This window comes from Hippocampus comes, unplaced genomic scaffold, assembly GCF_001891065.2.
Source record: "Hippocampus comes isolate QL1 unplaced genomic scaffold, H_comes_QL1_v1.1 scaffold155, whole genome shotgun sequence".
Lineage (NCBI taxonomy): Eukaryota > Metazoa > Chordata > Actinopteri > Syngnathiformes > Syngnathidae > Hippocampus > Hippocampus comes.
Window position 1 is genome coordinate 240,611 of NW_017804967.1, and position 18,933 is coordinate 259,543.

Sequence of the window (18,933 nt, forward strand, 5' to 3'; positions counted from 1 at the left end):
ATGGGAACATTTAGCATGGCTTACTTACATGAATGGGATTCGATCATTCTGAATGCCTTTTTGAATGGCACTGTCATATCAAGAAAACTAAGGCAGGTCAAAAGAGATGTAGCTCAATTTGCCATCGCAGGTGTCGCATTGGACTTTTTTTTGAGACTGAATCAACAGTGTGCCTCTATGAGTTGCGCATGGTTAGTGGTACCGGTGGACTCAGTTGCTTCAAGATGAGATTAATCACCGATCAATTCCACACCTTGATATTTACGGTCATTTTTAACAATCGGTTATTGAGTGATTTTAACAAGCTCTATTATTAGGGCAATCCCGATTAGAAAGACAAAACAATTTATGGCCGAACTCTTTTATTGGGTCACCTTAGTCAAAGGTTAATTATGTTTTTCTTTTACCGTTTTATTGGTTTTATTCATATTTAGAAACACAGCGTTATCTCCAAATTACTTTGGGATTTTATATCCACGACCCATTTCATTCATGACCAGACAGCAATTGTTTTATATTTTGGCCTTTTAAATGTTTGAGAGATTCTTATGAAGGAGTTCTGGCCACAGGAGTAAATAAAGGTATCGCTCTATTTTCGTCAAATGTCATGGTCAGAGCTCCTCCATAATTTCAACATCAATGCTGATGACCTTGTCTGATATCTCATACGAGCCATGTAGATTTAGCATGAGCAGAATGGGCGTTCCTCGTTTCGACAATCCAATACATTTGGCCTGTTTAAGAAATTAGATTTTGACTTGCGGGGGGGAATTGCTTGTCTGCTCATCCTAACTCTTTGGAATGATCTGTGTCAATGTGGGCTCGAAGCTCTCATCTTGCCTTTTTTTTTGTTTTGTTTTTTTGTAGATAAGTACTCTGTGTTGAGGGATGTAGCGAGCGAGGGGAGAGAGAGACAGAGAGCAATAAAAAATGCCATTTAAACATCTCCCCTTTCCAGGTACATAACGACTGTGTGAATGTGTCTCTGAGGACACGACACAGGTCGAGCTGCTTCGCTGCGTGCGCTGACTGACTGCCGTGTCTCTCTTCTCGCTCACCTCCCCCCCACCCCCACCCGTCTGTTTTTCTCCTATTGACTTCTCTTTGCCACCTTATCAACCTGCCATCTGCCTGATCTCATCCGTCACTCACGCCCTCTTTGTCTTGTGCCCGTCACTCTGCTGCATTTCGACGTGCATGCAAACAAAACACATTCACCCAAAATGTTAAACCCCCCCCGCCCCCTCGCTCTACGCATGCCACTACACACCAGAAGCAGGCAGATGGCCCATCTGCCAGGCAAACCGCCGATCCCTGCCCTCACAACCCCAATGAGCACCCTATGGCCCTGGGCGCCCAGACCCAGAACCAGACCTCGAACACTTCCAACGCCACGGCCCCCGCCTCCACCCGTTACCAACCCCCGGCATGCTGTGACATTCCCTGCGCCCTGATCGTGCAGCACTCCTACGAACCCAGCAATCCCTCCGAGCTCACCCCCAAAATGCGAATGACCACCTTCACCACCTCACCCCCGACCCCAAGGTTATACATACAGTAGAACGTAGAAGTAAGAACGCGGTTGCTGAACGGCATGACGGAATTGGTTCAAAGCAAATGATCAATCCATGTTGATCAGACAAGCATTTTTCCTCACCGTGTGTGTGTCATGTGGCCTTTTTTTGCCTTTCGAGGAGGCTATTCCAAATAGTGTTGCGCTCATCACGTGCCATGCGACACTTTTGCACATAATACTTGACTCACCAAAGTGATGCCTTTGCTCTGTAACAGATATCAGAGGTGACCGTTAATGATGTACAGTAGGTGCAGTGTGATGATGGCAGAACGTCCCACAACACCCTTTCACTCGTCGTCCCAGCTGCGCTCCCTTTTCTGTCTTGCCTCATCGTTATCCCAAAGGCCCCTCCCACAGAGGGCAGATAGTGATTGACTTTTCTCTCGCACGTCCGTTCGTTTTGTGATCGAACCAATTCTTTACACTGCTATGGCATACGCTTGTTGTCACTGTCCGGTGTGTGTGTGTATGATAGTGGCAGGAAAAGCATTAGTGCCCTCCCGTCCTCTCCTTCCCCCCCAAGTGCTCCTTCCTTAGATGGCAACAGGGCGTGCCGCTGTCGGTCCACCAGCGTCAAATGGTAGGGCCCAAGCCCTTTCCAGAATTCCCTTGACCCACAGGACACGGTCAGTAAATCTGTTTTAAACCCTGGTCATGCATCCTCTTTCCTCAAAACTCCCTTTAGTTTTTTTTTTTTTTTTTGTAGCTTGCAGTATTTCCACAGTGCCCTTAATCACCACCTAAAACAATGTGACACCCCGCACTTTCCGCCACCGACCTCCGTGAGCCTTAACTCACAGAAAATGAAAATTTTCCTCTCAGCCCTCGTTCCCCTGAACCCTGTCCTGCTTTTAAGCAAACCGCACCATCCCGCCAACACCCCGTCCACCTATCCGGCAGCGGCATGAAACTCCTCTCACTTGAATGTCACCATCCGTAGGACTTGTGATGAAGTTTTTGTTTGATTTTTTTTTTTTTTTTTTTTTTATGTGAACATGCAAAGATGCATATTCTGAGTGGTTTTTTCAGTTTCATTTAATGCAATTAAGCCGATGGTCGTTGTAACATACAGCCTTTGACTGAAAGCTGCAGTGGAACCTCCAAAGTTGAACAACAATTCCATCGCGGCGTTTGACTTTCAAGTTCTTCTCGTTTCAAAACGGTTTTCCTCCGGAGAAAATTCCTTTGTTCCAGGCTCGAACTGTTTGCATCATAAAACCTTGATTCACCCTACAGCTGATGTTTATCTAGCTAAAGAAATCTAAAACGAACTACTACAACTCACTCTGTGAAGACCTGACTGTAAAGATTTTTTTTTCTCCCAACTATAATCTGATGAAAGTTGAATTAAAGTTTCCATCGTCGATATTTTTTCAGTGCAGTATTCAACTTTATTTTTCTGAGTGGTTTTAGGTGAAGGCATATTTTGATAGACCAGCACAGACAAAATTCATAATTAAAAATACAATTCACCAGTAGGCTGAATGCAGTTGCTGTGACTAGTGAGACTCTTTTTCGTCTCGTTCAATAAGCATTCTGCAATTTTTTGGGGTTGAGGATAGACCGGCTTTATTTATGGGAAAATATTTCCCGCGTTTGTAGCACAGTGTGGCCATATGCCATCCTGCGACAAGTGTCGTAAAGACGTTGGTGCGTGTTGTGATCGGAATAAAGTTCTTGTTATCGCACAGTTGTTGCGCCACGCGTTACTGGACGTTCTATTTTGCGGATGATGGGAAAGTTTCATTTCACGCCACCACACTCGTTCTACACCACCAGTTCTCTGGTGAAGCGAATAAGAACATTTTAAGATGTCGGAAGTTGGAATAGCCAAAGCGCGCAGGGCAAACTACTATTCCCTCCCACCACCATCTTATTTTCATCCTCTCGGGCCAACACATGAAGACCATTTTGCATTCATGGCCCGATGCGCTGCTGTTCCAAAGAGTGTTATAATTTGGCAACGGCGGCGGACGGGCGAGTCAAAAGTTTTCTGTCAATTGGCCGATTGGAAGAGGTGCCGTAAACAGGTGATACGTGATTAGTAGGCTTCAAGCTTTAAACGTCGATGCAAAGTAATAAAATCGAATCATGGACTGTTTGGTCCAGCCTCTCTTGTATACTGTAATATGTATTTATATTAGTTTGTTAAAAAAAAAAAAAAACATGAGACTTGATGATGTTTAATTTATCCGTTTTCCTCATATGAGCAGCCAGATCATTTCCTGTGTGGCAGTAACTTCCATTTTGGGGCACTTAGAAACCATCACACAAGTTGATCCTTGATATGCGCAAACCTGAAGTCTCACCGGAATTGCTGACCTTGCATGATTTCAATTTTGAGGACTTTTTTTTTTTTTTTCAAGATCAAAACAAAATTGGAGCGTTTGACTTTGGAAGTTCCACCGAATATCATATGAAGCAATCAATCAATAAGTCGTCGAAGAAGATGCAATTGGTCCAAGTGAAAGGAATTCCCATGAAAATGAGATGTTGGTCTCAATGCGAATTCTGCGGTCGAGTGGCCTTGTGACTTTGGGCTATGTGACGTGTTTCTTTCCGTTCACTAATTGTATCGGTGTATAAAGGTTTCTCGATACTGTATGCAGTTGGTGTTCACGCTGGAATCGCAAAAGCACACAGCGCAACGGCGGTGTGTTTTTTCACCATTCCAGATTCTGCACTCCCTTAGAGACTTTGTAGAAGTGTTTGTATGTTCCTGTGTCAGTCTCCTGACCACGGCTATCCCTCCTCCCTCCATCTTTCCCTTCTTCTTCTTCTGCACACCCTCATCACATCATGTTCATCTTCCACCTAACGATGGTCATTTCCTATCCTCGCAAACCGTGTCGATGGCACCTTGCGCTCATTTGCTCACCCCCTCCCCTCATTCCTGTCGCGATGATCGTTACCCATCCATACTTGTCCAATGGATGACATGCGGAACTCATCCCACCCTTGTCCGATTCCTCTTTTTCAACAACCAACTTCCAACTTCGTCTCACAACTATTTCTGCACTTCACCTTATCAATCCTATTGTTTCCTATTTGTTCTGGAAATGTTCCTTAAATATCTAAAATACATTTTACATACGTCCCGCCTTTCTTTGTTCCTATCCCTGGACTCTTTTTGGACCATCAACCGTCACGGCCTTTCTGTTCTCCATCCTACTCCTTCCTTCCCCCTCACCCCCTCTTCGCCCTGCAGGACGATAAGGAGATCGACCTGGAGCACCTACACCGCCGGGTTAACAGCCTGTGCACAGAGGATGAAAGCCCCCACAAGCAATTCTCCACCTCTTCCGTCGATCTGACGCCCCTCGACATGGACGCGCTGCCCGCCGCCCGCCAAGCCCTGGAGCAGATAAGCGACTTCCGTAACACGCACATCACCACCACCACCTTCATTCCCGAGCAGATCCAGACCCTCAGCCGCAGCCTGTCCGCCAAAGCCGCCGCCGGGTTCTCGGCCGGCTTCGGCGGCGCCGGCGCCGGCGGCGTCCACCAGGACCACCGGACTGGCGGAGTCGGCCCTTTTAGGCAGAGGGCGCCCAACGGCGGCTTCTTCCGTAGCCCCATTAAAACAATGTCCTCCATCCCCTACCAGCCCACAGGTCCGGGACCGAACTTTGGATATGGCAACGACCCAGACAGAGGTACATCCATCTAAGTGCTTGCTTAGGGATGGTTTGGTAAGGAAGAGGCAGGAGTGGGGGTATGGGAAGATCCAACGGCGTTATAAAGCAAACAATGCGAAGAGAAAGAGCCGCCGCATAGACACTTATGTACATAGTCACTTTTATGTTTTCAGTTTCCTCCTTGGAAGATTCCATTTTGTATGGGGGGTGGGGGGGAGGTGCGGTTCTGCTCGGACATTCGGTATGGGTGCAAATGGGACAGTGTCAACAAAGAAATGAGATTTTTTTGCTTGATTGGTGTTCTTCTTGTGCTTGTTCGGGGCTGTTCTTTTCAGGGTGTGTGTGATTTGTTTTTGTTCCCCGAACATGAGGACTGCCTGTCTGAAAATGTCCCTCAAGAACTCCTGTATTGCCCTCCTGCACTCCAGCTAGACCTTGGTGGCGGTCTAGCCACGAAACAAAAACAACTATCCAATCGGTGTGTCAATCCCTTGGAGTATTGCGGGAGAACTCGGACGCAGGAATTATCTAAAAGTCGGCGTCCATGCTCAAGTATCTCCCTCTTACTTTTCAAATGCCCGGTCATCTCTTAAGATGATGTCACCACAGCGGATCAGCGGGGCCAAAGACTGAACAAGGGAGCGAATGCAAACGGCTGACTGGTGAATTTTTCAACTCCCCAAATCTTCATGACGCTGTACAAAAAAAAAAACGACGTCCGTCATTTCGGTGCGCCGGCCCGAAAACAAACGTGTCCATTCTTTGATGCACATTGAAGACGCTTTGTGAACCCCACTGCACTGCACCAGTGCCCACAGACCTGTAAGTGATTGTATGTGCAGATGACCTTTTTATTTTCATTTTTTTTGTTTCCTCACACACGGTACTGTACTATCTGCTTTTTAAGTCATGGTGAGACCTTTTCATCACACTCTTCAGAAAGGTCATAGAGAGGAACGAAAACAAACAAAAAATATATATAAAAGAAATTATTTCAATGCTTATTATATGTCTTTTTATGAGATTTGTTTTCAGAAAAAAAAATATTTTAACACGTGGAATGTGTTTTTGGTTAGGAAATCCCTCCCAAAAAAAAAAAAAAAAGAAAAAAAAATCATTGTTCCGAGCTGTCTAATTGTTTGATCTGCTTAAATAAGTGCTGTAGTCCCTGTTTTTTGCTACATGCGTCATTCAAATCTTACGTTTACATTTTTTGGCTTTAGTCTCAATGGCGTCTTAAAGCGACATCCTCTAGGTTCATGTCTTAAAGCGCCATGCTTTCGGGTCATGTTTTTGAGTCCCATGATTCATTTGTTATCAGCCTCGAGTTATAAAATGGGTTTAGTGTTGAGAAGAGGCCACTGCAAGAGCATTTTCAGAACAGGCCTTACTCGCCAACTAAGTCGCTTTTCCCCCCTTTGCAACTGCCAGTCGAACCCCAAATGTCCTAGCGTAGCGGAGAACACCGAAGAGCAGATGCGTTTGGAATATCTTTTTTTTTTTTTTCTTCCTGTCACATTAAATGTACTGTGTCTCGATGACTTGTTTTTAAAGTGCCAATTAATTCCAACAAGACCATTAAGGTGCATTTAAGTGGCGATAGGCGGGTTAGTGTACATGAAAAGCACTTTGTGTGGGCGGGGCTTATGGTTGGTTCAATCGGAAGCCAAGCGGTTTTCATTGACACTTAATAATTGAAAGCGTTATCGTTGTTTCGAGCAATTTTTTTTAGTTTATCTTTAAGAACTAAAAATGTTGTGCATAGAGAACTCGGTCCAAGCCACGGTGTTTAGAAGCAAGCATTCTTAGTTTTTCTTTTCTTATCTTGTTAGGCTGCAGTATGGCTACCGAATGGTAAAATAGGACACAGACATTTATAAAAGTTTTATTTAGTCTAAATCAAAGACATTATTAATGGGGGGGCGGGAAAAATGTATATTTTACATGTTAATGCTATTTTTGTTAAACAAAAAGGAAAGTATCATAATGAGCTATTTTGTTGCGTTGTTTGTTTTTCCACCTTCCTACAGCGTTTCCCAAACTTTTTTCCAACTCAAGTCCCAACGGGAATTTCTCTGTGGGAAATTATTCCAATGTATTTCCGTAACATCAATGTGAATTGACTTCAACGTGATTGATTAATTATTAGTGACTTACCGACAGAAAATTGACCCGTGGCCCATTTTGGGTCCCGATGCAAAGTTTGGGAAACCCTGCCTTACATGATCAGCATAATCACATACTTATAAAGCCCTTTTGCTCACACTCCTCTCAATTCATCAGATTTTTTTTTTTTTTTCTGGCTAAATAACAAAAATTGGCAAGTTACGTATTCATGAAAAAGAAGCATGCACAAACTTGCTCCTGCCGCAGTCTGTCGACATTTTTGTTTTTAATTTCACATATTGAACTGCAGATTTTACTTGGAAATTTTCCAAATTAAGAATGACAACAAAAAAGAAAATATGATGTACAGTATTTAAGATAGGCCTATTTTGTTGTATGTGTTGCATATTATTCAAAAACTGAACAAACCGGAGGCCTCTGTTCCAGGTGGCAAAGCTTTCTGTGTATAATTTGTCTAATAAACAGGTTTTCTACAGTGGGATGTTTTGAGGTTTTTTGTTGGGTTTTTTTGGGCAAAAATTTGAAAACCCATGTAGAGTAAGGACCACTTGATATCCTGAAGCTGGAGCTAGTTCAGGATTAGCCACCAGATGTCAGCAAAGGCAAGTATACCAAATTCTAAGGTACAGTACAATAGATTTTGTTTTAAAAGTGCATGGAAGTCACCTTGACATGCTGCAGCTGATTCTTTAAATTTGGTGTGTTATGTGTCTTTATATAAAACTGAAGAACTACTTAATTATACTTGGGTTGTTTTTTTTCCCCATTTTGTTTCATGCTGTGTAATGCAGATTTTTTTTTTTTTTTTTTTTGTAATTTTGTTGTAGGACAATGGCACAAAATCTTTTGGTGAACTGTCCTAAATTACTTCCAAACTTAAATTACTCCATTCACCGTAATTTTCTCTCTCAAACTTTCAAATGTATTCAGTTCAAAAATAACAATCGTGAATCTCGATGCCGTCATTCATTTTTCTGAGTATGTATGTGGAGAATATCCCTCAAAAACACTGATTGTCTTAATGATTTCTCACAAAAATGATTTCTCAAAGATTCGAGACAAACAGGCATGTGTTTCTATCTCTGTGTTTTTTTTTTTTTTTTTTTCATTTTCAAAGAACCACTTCTACAAGAATTCCTTGGGCATCACAATGTCCCGTCACTGAAGAGCTATTTATTTATTTATTTTATTTTTTAGGAGAGGCCCGATGGATACTCGTGGTCCTCAAGGACTACCTGGTCCCTATTGATGCCAAATTGGTGGCCCATGAGCTAAAAGATTAACTCATCAAGTATATTCTTGCTACTTTGCCTTTCTTTTTTCATGCCACCATAACTGGTTGCCATTGAGACCAAAAAGGGGAAATTTTTATGACAACCATAGTACCAGAATTTTGCTTTCTCTTTCTCATGAAGGAAAGCGTCTGGCTGCTCAGAACAATTGTGACCAACACAATTCATTATTTAAAAAACGACAATTGTTTGAAAGGCATGTACCGTCGCCAAAAACACAGCACCATGGCAATAACCAGGGATGCCCGCCGTTCGTTCCCTCTGCATTGGGCCTTTCAGTTGTCTTCAAAGGGTGAGTAGTTTTTCCTTTTGTTTTGCTTTTTTGAACAGGGGAAAGGTCAGGCTTTTTAATCACAAAGATAAGTACATTACAAACGTTTTCCACTATTAATCAGACCAACACAAGTGGGGGTGTTTAGTGGATGGGTTTAGAATTGACCGATCACATTCAAACTCGTGCTAAATGGGTGTCGGCAGTTATCACACACCTACCGCCGTTTAAAGTACCACTTTGTTACCCCAAATAAATTCACATATGGATCAATAGTTTGAATTCTTCGAGGTAGTGTTTTAAATGTTCGGTAAAGGCACTGTTACAGCTGCAGCGGTAGTGAACTGTCCATATAAATAAAGCTGTATCGTATGTATTCCCTTTAGCGTAGCTCTATCTAGTGGATGCATAACGTAACTGCAGCCATGATTGTAGCGTCTCTTCTATGTGCCTTATAATGCGGTGCGTCCTATATATGAAAACGGTTTTGAAATAGGCCATTCATTGAAGTTGCGCCTTATACTCCGAAGTACCTTACGGTGCAGAGAATACGGTAAATATGTTTTGGAACACAGCACGATAGCGAACAACTGACAGAGATAAAAAAGCTTGTCCACAAACCTGGGGACTCTCGTCTCTTCATTTCAAGTCTTCAAATGGTGAGTAGTTTTACTTTATTTTTAATTTTATTCTGCTTGATTGAGTTGACTTGATTGAGGTTGATAGTTTGAACCTGAAGTGACTGGATAAAGTCTTTTTACATGACATATCCGATGGGGAAATTGCATACGATTATCTGCCGCCACTTAGCTTCATCTGTCATATTGTATCGTTGGTATTTTAACGCTTCCTATGTTGAGTAGTTTCACTTTATTTCATTTATTATTCATTTTGTTTGATTGTGTGGTGATTCATATGCTTGTACAGTGAAACGTTTTATGGTGGTGACGATTTGTGCTTGGAATTGATAATGTCCCCTAACGTTACATTTGGGAGAATTGCATCCGAGTAAATGTAATAAGGTATGTTCATCGATACTTCAAATGGTGAGTAGTTTTACTTGTTCTTTGATCGTACGGTAGTCACCATATCTTAATGGACATGTAAACATACTTTTCATGACCTATGGCAAAGAGATTTCAATCCTTGAAATAATGAGTAGTTTTACTTTGATTTGTTTGATCATGCTATGGTCATCTTTACACATTTGTGTGACAGAAAAAAATGTTAAATATTCATTGAAGAATGATTTTATGATGGGGTTTTGAGATTGTTTTTCAATGCTAAAATGTGCTCATACTTTTCATGATCGATGCTGTATTAGAGTATTTCAACCCTTCAAATTGTGAGTTTTTGATGGTATTAGAGTTCCATGGTGTTTGATTATACAGTGGCCACTGCTTTGTACACTTGTATAATATTTACAAATGTTAAGGTGTTAATTACTTGGTGATGATTCTATTGTTTGTATGGATGCAGTTAAAGGAGGGCAACATTTCTCCTGTTTTACTTGAGTCACATTCATGGGCAGTGCCTTGTAGGCCAGGCCACAGTGAACCACAGTCCGGGCTTGCGGTCCCTCTCGTGGCCCCCCTCACTTCAGCCGCGTGCCCGTCGCGTTGCGGTCTCCCGGGAGATGAGCATGAGGAGCGGCAGCACGCAGACTCCTCTCCCCGGTACTGGAATGATGGAAGCCCCCCCTCCCTTTAGTCCCTTCTCTCATCCCATCCTATAGAGGAGGTGCCCCCCCGCAGGCATGGCCAATGGAACATAGAGTCTCCATTGTGGCCGCGACACTTTAATAATGGCCGGCTACAATATCCAACCTGTCGGTAGCCTCAGGAGCCCCCGTTGGATAGAGGCGGGTAGGGGCTTGTTGGTGGTGAGAGGGGCGAACGCTCGGCGCCAGACCAACGTCCCTTGTGATGGATGCATGAATAAAAAAATATATGGATGGAAGCCTACTTGCAGGATATTCCCTTTTTTTGGCAAAAGGTATCTGCAGTGCACCCCCTTCCTTGTAGTTCAACTGAGCCGCATTCATCAGCAACGGCAGTGTTTTCCAATTACCTTTATTGAACATAAACATATTTTATCCAACAAAAACAAAAAAAAAAAGAAAATTGCCCCAAAATGATTATCTCGGTTCACAAACTTCATTTGTTTGGAGACAGTGTGCTCGAATCCAAATGTTCTCAAATCAAAGCAATGTTTCCAATTAAAACGAATGGAAACAGAGTTAATCTGTTCTGGCCCCAAAATGAAGTTATGTTTCGGTCTTTAGTTAAATATCAATACAGTACAATTTAGGAATAAGTGAAAGCATACTTTATTTGGAAGAAACAACGTGATACGTTCACTGGTAAATTGCTGAGAAACGCTTTAGCCTTTTTGAAATAAAGATGCTCTCCAAGTTTCATTCATCCATGCACATCAAAAAGAAGATTCCTCTACATAGTGAAACACAGAAGAATCCCACTTTATTTAATAAATTCACCGATTGTCTTTTGCTCTTGGAAAACCTCATCCATTCTGTGCAATTTGTGTAACACAAGATGCCACAAAACGGCACCAAAGCCCTGTCTGGTATATCCTCACTGTAGTCAAAGAAGGATTGTGAAGGAATACAGCTCACCAAAGACACAAATATTTGTATTTTATGTAGGAACTAAGTTTAGCATGGGTTGTTTGTGGATGGATCTTTGCCATTCATGAGTATGAAATGACAGTGTTTTAGGATCATACTTTGTGCCATATTTATTGTATAAAAAAGATATGGAGGCCAGCAGAGATGGGCCGTCATTACTTGAGCTTTTTCACAGTAAAACTTTATTGTAAATGTATGGCTCAGTTGAACACAAAGCTATTATTCTGTTGTATGAATGGCAACAGGTGGATACACAGATTAATTGCAACTTCTTCCATCACGTGGAAGAGCATTTAATTGTTCTGCCTGTCACTATGTGTTGATGTAGTAGATAGATACATTGTTTTTAGTAAATAACTAATAATCTCTCACAGCACGCTCTGTCGAGGTACAGAGGTTGGGGATCAGTGAGCTACTGTATTCAACGTCCTTAATTGAGCGTAGTGTAATTAGACTTAATAGCCCGCTATTAGCGCACTGCATCATTGGCCACCCTGCGCCTTTGTAGCTTTGATTGTTCTTTTACACTGTTTCCTTCTTCAGTGGTATGATCACATTGATTCGCATTATCGCAAGTTTATACACACACTCACGCTCACGTGTGTCACTATGGAACCCAGCTCATGTTTCTGAAGCTTCCCGTGAAGACTCGTACACCCGTCAGGGCGTTCCGAGGCGTGGATCAAAAGAGTCGCGGAGTGCAACAAAAGCCGAGTGGAACTAGAAATGATAGAAGGAAGGAAAGTGAGAGAGATAGGGAGGGATCGAGAGAGCAAAGGAAGGGATAGAGAAGGGAGAGAGACAACCCCAGGAACCCTTTGTATGCCCCCGATCCCATCTCATCCCACTTTATTGCCTGTACAGGGAAGTCTTTTAATATTCATTCATATTTATGTATAAAAGCTAAAATGAACAATTACTCACCCTTTCATTTTGAGCCATAAAGCAGTCTTGTGGCTTATGTTGATTTTAGTCAAATACTGCAATGCGAGGACAAAGATGAGAGTGTAAATACATTTAATCCCTGCTTCTCTGGTTATCATCACACGTTTCCTCTTTGGCCCCTTCCTTCAGATGTGCGGCTCCGTGTAAAGAAAAAACATTTAAAGTCTTTAAAAAGCGCTGTGAGCTAAAGTCTCACAGGATTTACGCGCTTCAAGTCTTGATACATACCAGTTTAAGGATTTTTTTTGGGGTGGGGGTTGTTTGTTTGAGGGGTTTTTTTTGGGTGATGTTGAAGGCATTGACACCTTCCCCCTGGAGGTTATTTTTGTTATTCTGAAAAGAGGAGTCATCAGTGCACTGTTAAAAAGAGCTATTCTATTGGTGCCTTTTGCACAGTCCATTAATCTGTAGAAAACTGGAAAAAAAAAGTTTGGAGCCACCTCATGCAAAAATTAAAATACTGTTTCTAACTAGGCTATCGCAGTAGTAACGCCATACTCAATTAAAAACTTTAGGTCCTGAATATGAAACAAATACAAACTGGGTTACGTACGGTGGCAACTGAGCGTGCCTTTTGTAGTTCACCGACAGTCCCCTGTCCAGGCACGTGACACACAAAGTGCACCTAAAACCGTGCACTTGTGTACTCAGTGGGAGGTTCAGACCCCTATTTTCCGCAAAAGAGCCACTTTTGTAGTATTATATAAACAGTCTGACTTGGAGAGGGGGCGCATTGAACGTCTCCTTTGAGGCTTTTTTTTTCTATTCGTCTTCTCATTGGTCGACTACACGCGACCTGCGCGAGGAGGGGGGCCGCGAGACGCGTGCCGCCTTTTAAACGCACGTCGCGTCTCCAGACACCCAAGACACGCGACGCGCGCTCCTCCTCACGCAGCGCGGAAGTCAAAACAGTCCCCGGTATCGTGTTTAGACTACCACCACTTGTAGGAGTTATTTGCCCAGCGTGGGTGGGGGGGGGAAACATGGACGTCCTAAGCGTGGCAGACTGGTGCCAGGACGCCGAGGAGGCGAGCTATGAAAGTGATCCACGCGACTGGCTCGCTCCCGCGCAAACTTCGGGCGCCTGCGACACACGCGACTCTTCGGCAGACTACCTGGGACATTCGCCCTGCTCCAGCACCGGTTCTTTTCACGGTGAGACATTCTACCGTTTGTACAATTGTGCAATTTCAAATTGTTTATTTCGCATGTCGGCTTATGCGAGAAGCAAACATAAAATTGTGGTAATGGAAATTCGTGAGGTGAAAACCCTTGGAAATTGGAATTTTTGGAGAAGTTAAAATGAGATTGTTGATATTGTGTGCTCCTATAGACATTTTTTTAAAATGCAGCGTTAAATGTTCTTTTGGCGTGTTCCTGAAAGTAGGAAGTCACGAGGTAAATTAAGTTCCTATGGTGCGTTGAATAAAATGTGAAATTAGGTAACAAGGGCAGGGTGAATGGAGTTTCTATGGTGGGTGCCAGAAAGTATTCAAATTAGAAAGTTAGGGAAAAGTTTAAAACGTCTTTATGGTACATTCCATAAAAATGGGAAATTTTAAAACTATAAAACATGTGAAATGAAGTTGGAATTTTGCTTTCCAATCATTTGGAAATTAGGATGTCATGAGGGAAAATGATTTTTGTACACTGCTTCCAGAAACATAATAATTACAAAGTTTGTACAAGTTCAATTACGTTACGATAGTTAAATGAAGTTCGTTTTTCGACTGTATGTTCCAGAAAACGAGGAATTGGAATAAAGGTGCAGTTCAATAATTGCAAGTTACTTGTAAAAATGTACAAAGAAAGTAGGCTAATTCTTAGTGAGGTCAAACATGATTATATTTACTTGTTTTTGACATTTCCTTTACTTCCCAGCGGTCCATAAATACCGCATTGGGTCGTTGGTATGACGTCACCGCCAAACTGAAAAAATATCTTCTTGCTATTCCAGAGAGTGGCTCACCGGGCTCCGCGGGTCCCCCCAGCCCTCCAAGCTATCGAAAAGCGTCTCAGGGCTCGCTCAAAGTCCGAGACCTGTGCCGCCTGAAGGGCCTGGTGGTAGCCGGCGCCGAGCAAGACGCATCCGCCCGGCAGAGGGCCCCGTCCAGCAAACCCGCCAACGGCGTGCAGCGACAGAGGCGAGTCGCCGCCAACGCCCGGGAGCGGCGGCGCATGCACGGCCTCAACCACGCTTTCGATGCCCTCCGCAACGTCATCCCGGCGCTAGACAACGACAAGAAATTGTCCAAGTACGAGACGCTTCAAATGGCGCAGATTTACATCAACGCCCTGGCGGAGCTCTTGCAAGAACCGACGTCGTCTTCGTCCGCCTCCAATCCGCCAAAGAGCGACCTGTCCGCGGGTTTCGACGGCGGGGCTCCGAAGTCGCCCTCACAGCCGACGGCCAACTCCTCCGAGGGCCAGCTTGCCGCGCACATCGACGCCATGTCGCTGCGCGCAGCCTTCGACGACGTCTCGTTCCCCTCTTTGCAGCTGGAGGAAGTTGCGGGCTCCCCTGCCGCGGGCGGCCCGGGTGGACGCGTTGACTCGCCCCGCAGCGACGGCGAATTTTCTCCGCGCTCCCACTTCAGTGACTCGGATGAGTTGGCGGTGGAGGAGGACGAGCTTCACGCGGTCTCTTTCTAAAAAGTTCTCACACAAATATATTGGAACACCACGCAAGCCCACCAGTGTCAACCAAATTGCTCCCAAACGTTTTTTTTTTTTAAATAATTATTTCTTTGTGACATATTAGTTTGGTTCATGCCAATTTGAGGTTGCCAGGTCTCATCGCCATTGTATCCCCACTTCACTCCGACCAAAAATAAGCAGTCCGGTCTTTCACGAAATTGTATTTTTATCGTTATGATGTTTGTTTAATGTATTTTTGTTTGCAACTTCAAAAGTTCACCATGTGCACTTTAAAATTGTAATAATGTGTAGCCTGTATGAGCCAGGGGCTTGACAAATGATTTTTTTATTCTACACCACAAAAAAAATCAATATTTTTGCCTGCTTGTAGCATAGTACTGCCAATTCTACCCAATAGAGCCTATTTAATGTAGCCATCATCGCTGCCTTCTTTTTTTTTTTTTGTATTTTGCTCCTTTTTTTGTATGTGTGTCTTTTGCTTTCACTGGATGAGATTAATTGACATGTACATTTGTTGTTTTGTTTTTTTGTAATATGTAGGTAACTTTTCTGGAAAAGTTAACATTTTGCCATTGTTTGTTCCTTTGATTTTGGAAATAAAATGCAAATGAAAAAAAAAATGATTCTTTTCTTCATTTACAAACCGAATTGATTTACTTTTGCACTCAGTACAAATGCATTTTTTATTGATGTCTTGTGCATATATTTTCTGGGCTCCTTTTTTTCTGCGTCTCTACAAAAATCGCAATGAACATTGAGGACATTTCTCTAATGAGAGGCCCCAAACTCAGAACCTGAAACTGAAGTTATTCTTAGATAGGCTTTGTTATATTTTGTCTTCGTTTTGCAAGATGCAAATAATATAAATAAATGGGAAACGGAACAGAATAGCTACAAATTTGTAGTTGTAAATGTGTCTTTTGGGTTTTATGGGCACTGGCTCTCTCTGACATGCTGGATCGATAGTCCTTGTTGTATTTTGTTTTAAGACAAAAAAAAAAGACCAAAAAGCTCCAAACGTAGTAGCAATGTGACTTCCAATGGCAATAAAATCGGAATTTGTGAGTATTATTTTGTCTTATTTTTTTACTGGCATTGCTCAAAATGCCCTTTAACAGCAGTAAAAACATTTTCTGTAGGATCAGTAGTTTAGAATTCTTGTTCTGGGTTGCCTTTGTTGAAATACTGTAAAAGTAAAATGCAACTGCTCCAAATCTAGAGGCCGAGTTGGAACATGTCTTTCATTGGAAATGGAAAAATGTTTGACAGCATTGCCGTATTGTTTGATCAGTTCTTTCTGTGTGATTATTATGAACACATAAATGACCTACAAATCTAATTTGGGTGTAAATGTATTCCAATTACACTGATCTTATCGGCCCAACTTCAGAACCCAAACTAAAGATGTATTTATTAGTTGTTATATCTTGTTGTTGCTGTTTTTTTAAAGCTTTAAACCTATAGTTGCAACATTTATTTCAATGTTTCTTTCCGGTTTGGCTTAACCTTAACAGCTAACCGAATTTCAGACATTCTTTCATTGCACTTTTAGTTGCGTGTGTTAAAAGTTACAAAAGTTGATCTCGGCCTTATACTCTTTTTTTTTTTTTTTTGTCCACGCTGTGCTGTCATGTGTATTTTAGTAACAATACTTAAAGACTCAAAACAAAAAGTTTGACATGTTGTAGGCACCACATTTTAACAAGGCTGTATTTTGTTTCATACACCAATCGAATTCACCGGCAATGCGCAATCAGGTGCACTGCGATGTCAATAGTTGTTCAAGACCAGGACTTGTATCGGGCCCACAGGGCATCTCGAGACTCTTTTCCCATTCATTTCAACGGCACATTCAACATCCGATCTCCATTATTCACCGGATCATTTCTAGTAAACAAACGTTGCAGGCGCTCGCTCGCCATATGCCGCGTACGTGAGCGCGTGTGCTCATCATGTCGCGCGTGTAGTTGCAACAAATGCGTCGGAATACGCAAAAGCTTTTCCACGCAGTGTCGTGTTGAACTTGAGTTTGTTTTGCTTCTTTTTGTTTTCTTTCAAGTCCGAAGTGTCGCAGCGCAGGTCGCCCCGCGTGTTTAGTGAGTCTCGCCGAGGAGCGTGAGTGCATTCCCGTCGGGCGGCTTTTGTCCGTGCATGCGCCGAAGTGTTGGATGCCCCCCCCCCACCCCACGCCCACCCCCCGGGAGTGAGAGCTTGCGCGCTGTCAGCTGGTGAGCGCTCGCGTCCCGGAGGACACACGCACGCGCGCACACGTCGGTCGTCTCGCTCTTTCAGCATAAACAAACACGTGGACGCACGCACCTCCAACCTCCCCTCCCTCCTACAGCCACCACCCCACCCGTCCCTCCACTCCATCTTTTCGGCTCCATACAAAGTTTCTACAGGGAGTGACACACACACGCACACACACACACACACACACACACACACACACACACACACACACACACAAACACACACACGTGCATACTCACAAAACAACCAAAAAAAAGTCAGAAATTATTCATGCAGTTTGAAACAGCCACCAATCATGGAGCAGCGCCCCTGTCATGGCCTCCTCTTGTTCAATTATTAACTGATGATATGCAGGGAGTATATTAGGATGATCACGTCTGCTGCTTGCATCGGACTCTTATCACATTTCACAAAGCAACGCTTCGATGATGAGAGGAGTGGCGTGGATGTTGCATTGTTAGAAGGGATCGTATTTCTATATAATTTAAAAAAGTGTGCAAATGTAGTCCATGTCCGTCAGTCCCGGGACAGAGGCGTCACTATCAATACTCATTCATTTTACAATTTAATGACGACTCTATTCAATGTAATTAGAGATATTAGGAAGACAGCGCCATGAAGTTGGTTCCTGCAATATCCTTTTTTTTTCTTTGAAGACGCCACTAATTAGCTGTGCAGTTCCCGTGGTTGTATTTTTGATTGTTGCTTGACTAATTGTCGCATTCCGCGTGTACTGCAGCTCCACATGCTCATTTTTTTTCCATGTAAAATAGAATAATTTTGTTGCTTTCCCGATAATATATATTGGTCTTTATTGGACTGCAGTAATAATGATGAAGAGTATACATTTTATATTGTTTTGTTTTGTTTGTTTTTTTTCATTTGATGAGAATATATTGAATCTCCAATTCAATATATTTTTTTAAAAAAATAATAAAATTTGGTAGGGCGGTAGGGTGGTCGGCTGTTTAGCACGTCCGCCTCACAGTGCAAAAGTGCAGTGTTTGGTTTTGGCTCCGGCCTTCCTGTGTGGCGTTTGCGTGTTCTCCCCGTGCCTGTGTGGATTTTTGTTTGTCTATGTATACCCTGTGATTGGCTGGCCCTGCGACCCTTGGGAGGATAAGTGGGTTAAAAGATGGATGGATGGATAAAATTTGGTGATGCATGCTTTTTGTTGATGAAATGCATAGGGTTCGACTTTCTGCCTTTTTTTTTCTTCACAAAAAGTTTTAAGGGATGGGAAAAAAATGTAAACATTTTAAAATGCATGTGTTCATTGCATAATATAGAAATGATGTAACTGTGTATGGAGATGATATTGCAGCTAAAAAGATGATGGAAATCTGGTAAATAAAATCCCAATATCGAGGTGCATGCTTTTTACAGGCGAGTAATAATATGCAGTAAAAGGTGATGACGTATCGTCCCTGCCGAGCAACATTTTTGGTTATTTCTCGAGTTGAGAATATGAGAAAACCGCACAAACTGGAGATGTGTTATTGGACAGTGGTGATATGATAAAAAGC

General features: G+C 42.7%; 2 protein-coding genes across 5 annotated transcripts in view; both read left to right on the plus strand.

The window, feature by feature from the left end:
* grid2 (glutamate receptor, ionotropic, delta 2) overlaps positions 1–7,816 on the plus strand; it is a 163,706-nt gene extending 155,890 nt beyond the window's left edge. For 2 of the 4 annotated variants that reach the window (XM_019888840.1, XM_019888856.1), the window contains exon 14: positions 4,785–7,816. In XM_019888840.1, the coding sequence (XP_019744399.1) occupies positions 4,785–5,246 (462 nt within the window). In that variant the 3' untranslated portion in view covers positions 5,247–7,816. Of the gene's footprint in view, positions 1–867; positions 1,213–1,273; positions 1,546–4,784 lie in introns of those variants that run through there. The other 2 variants (XM_019888847.1, XM_019888864.1) reach the window with 2 other exon arrangements.
* Positions 7,817–13,371: 5,555 nt separating this feature from the next.
* On the plus strand, positions 13,372–15,699 carry atoh1a (atonal bHLH transcription factor 1a). Its single transcript, XM_019886751.1, has 2 exons — positions 13,372–13,651; positions 14,454–15,699. Exons 1-2 carry the CDS (start codon positions 13,480–13,482, stop codon positions 15,146–15,148), a joined length of 867 nt encoding a protein of 288 aa, XP_019742310.1. The 5' UTR covers positions 13,372–13,479; the 3' UTR covers positions 15,149–15,699.
* The last annotated feature ends 3,234 nt before the right edge of the window (positions 15,700–18,933 follow it).

What these genes read in the sequence shown, in the direction of transcription:
- atoh1a (XM_019886751.1), top strand. Translation starts at nt 13,480, where the DNA reads ATGGACGTCCTAAGCGTGGCAGACTGGTGCCAGGACGCCGAGGAGGCG. An exon ending in CAGCACCGGTTCTTTTCACG is followed by an intron (nt 13,652 to 14,453) that starts GTGAGACATTCT and finishes TTGCTATTCCAG; the next exon opens with AGAGTGGCTCACCGGGCTCC.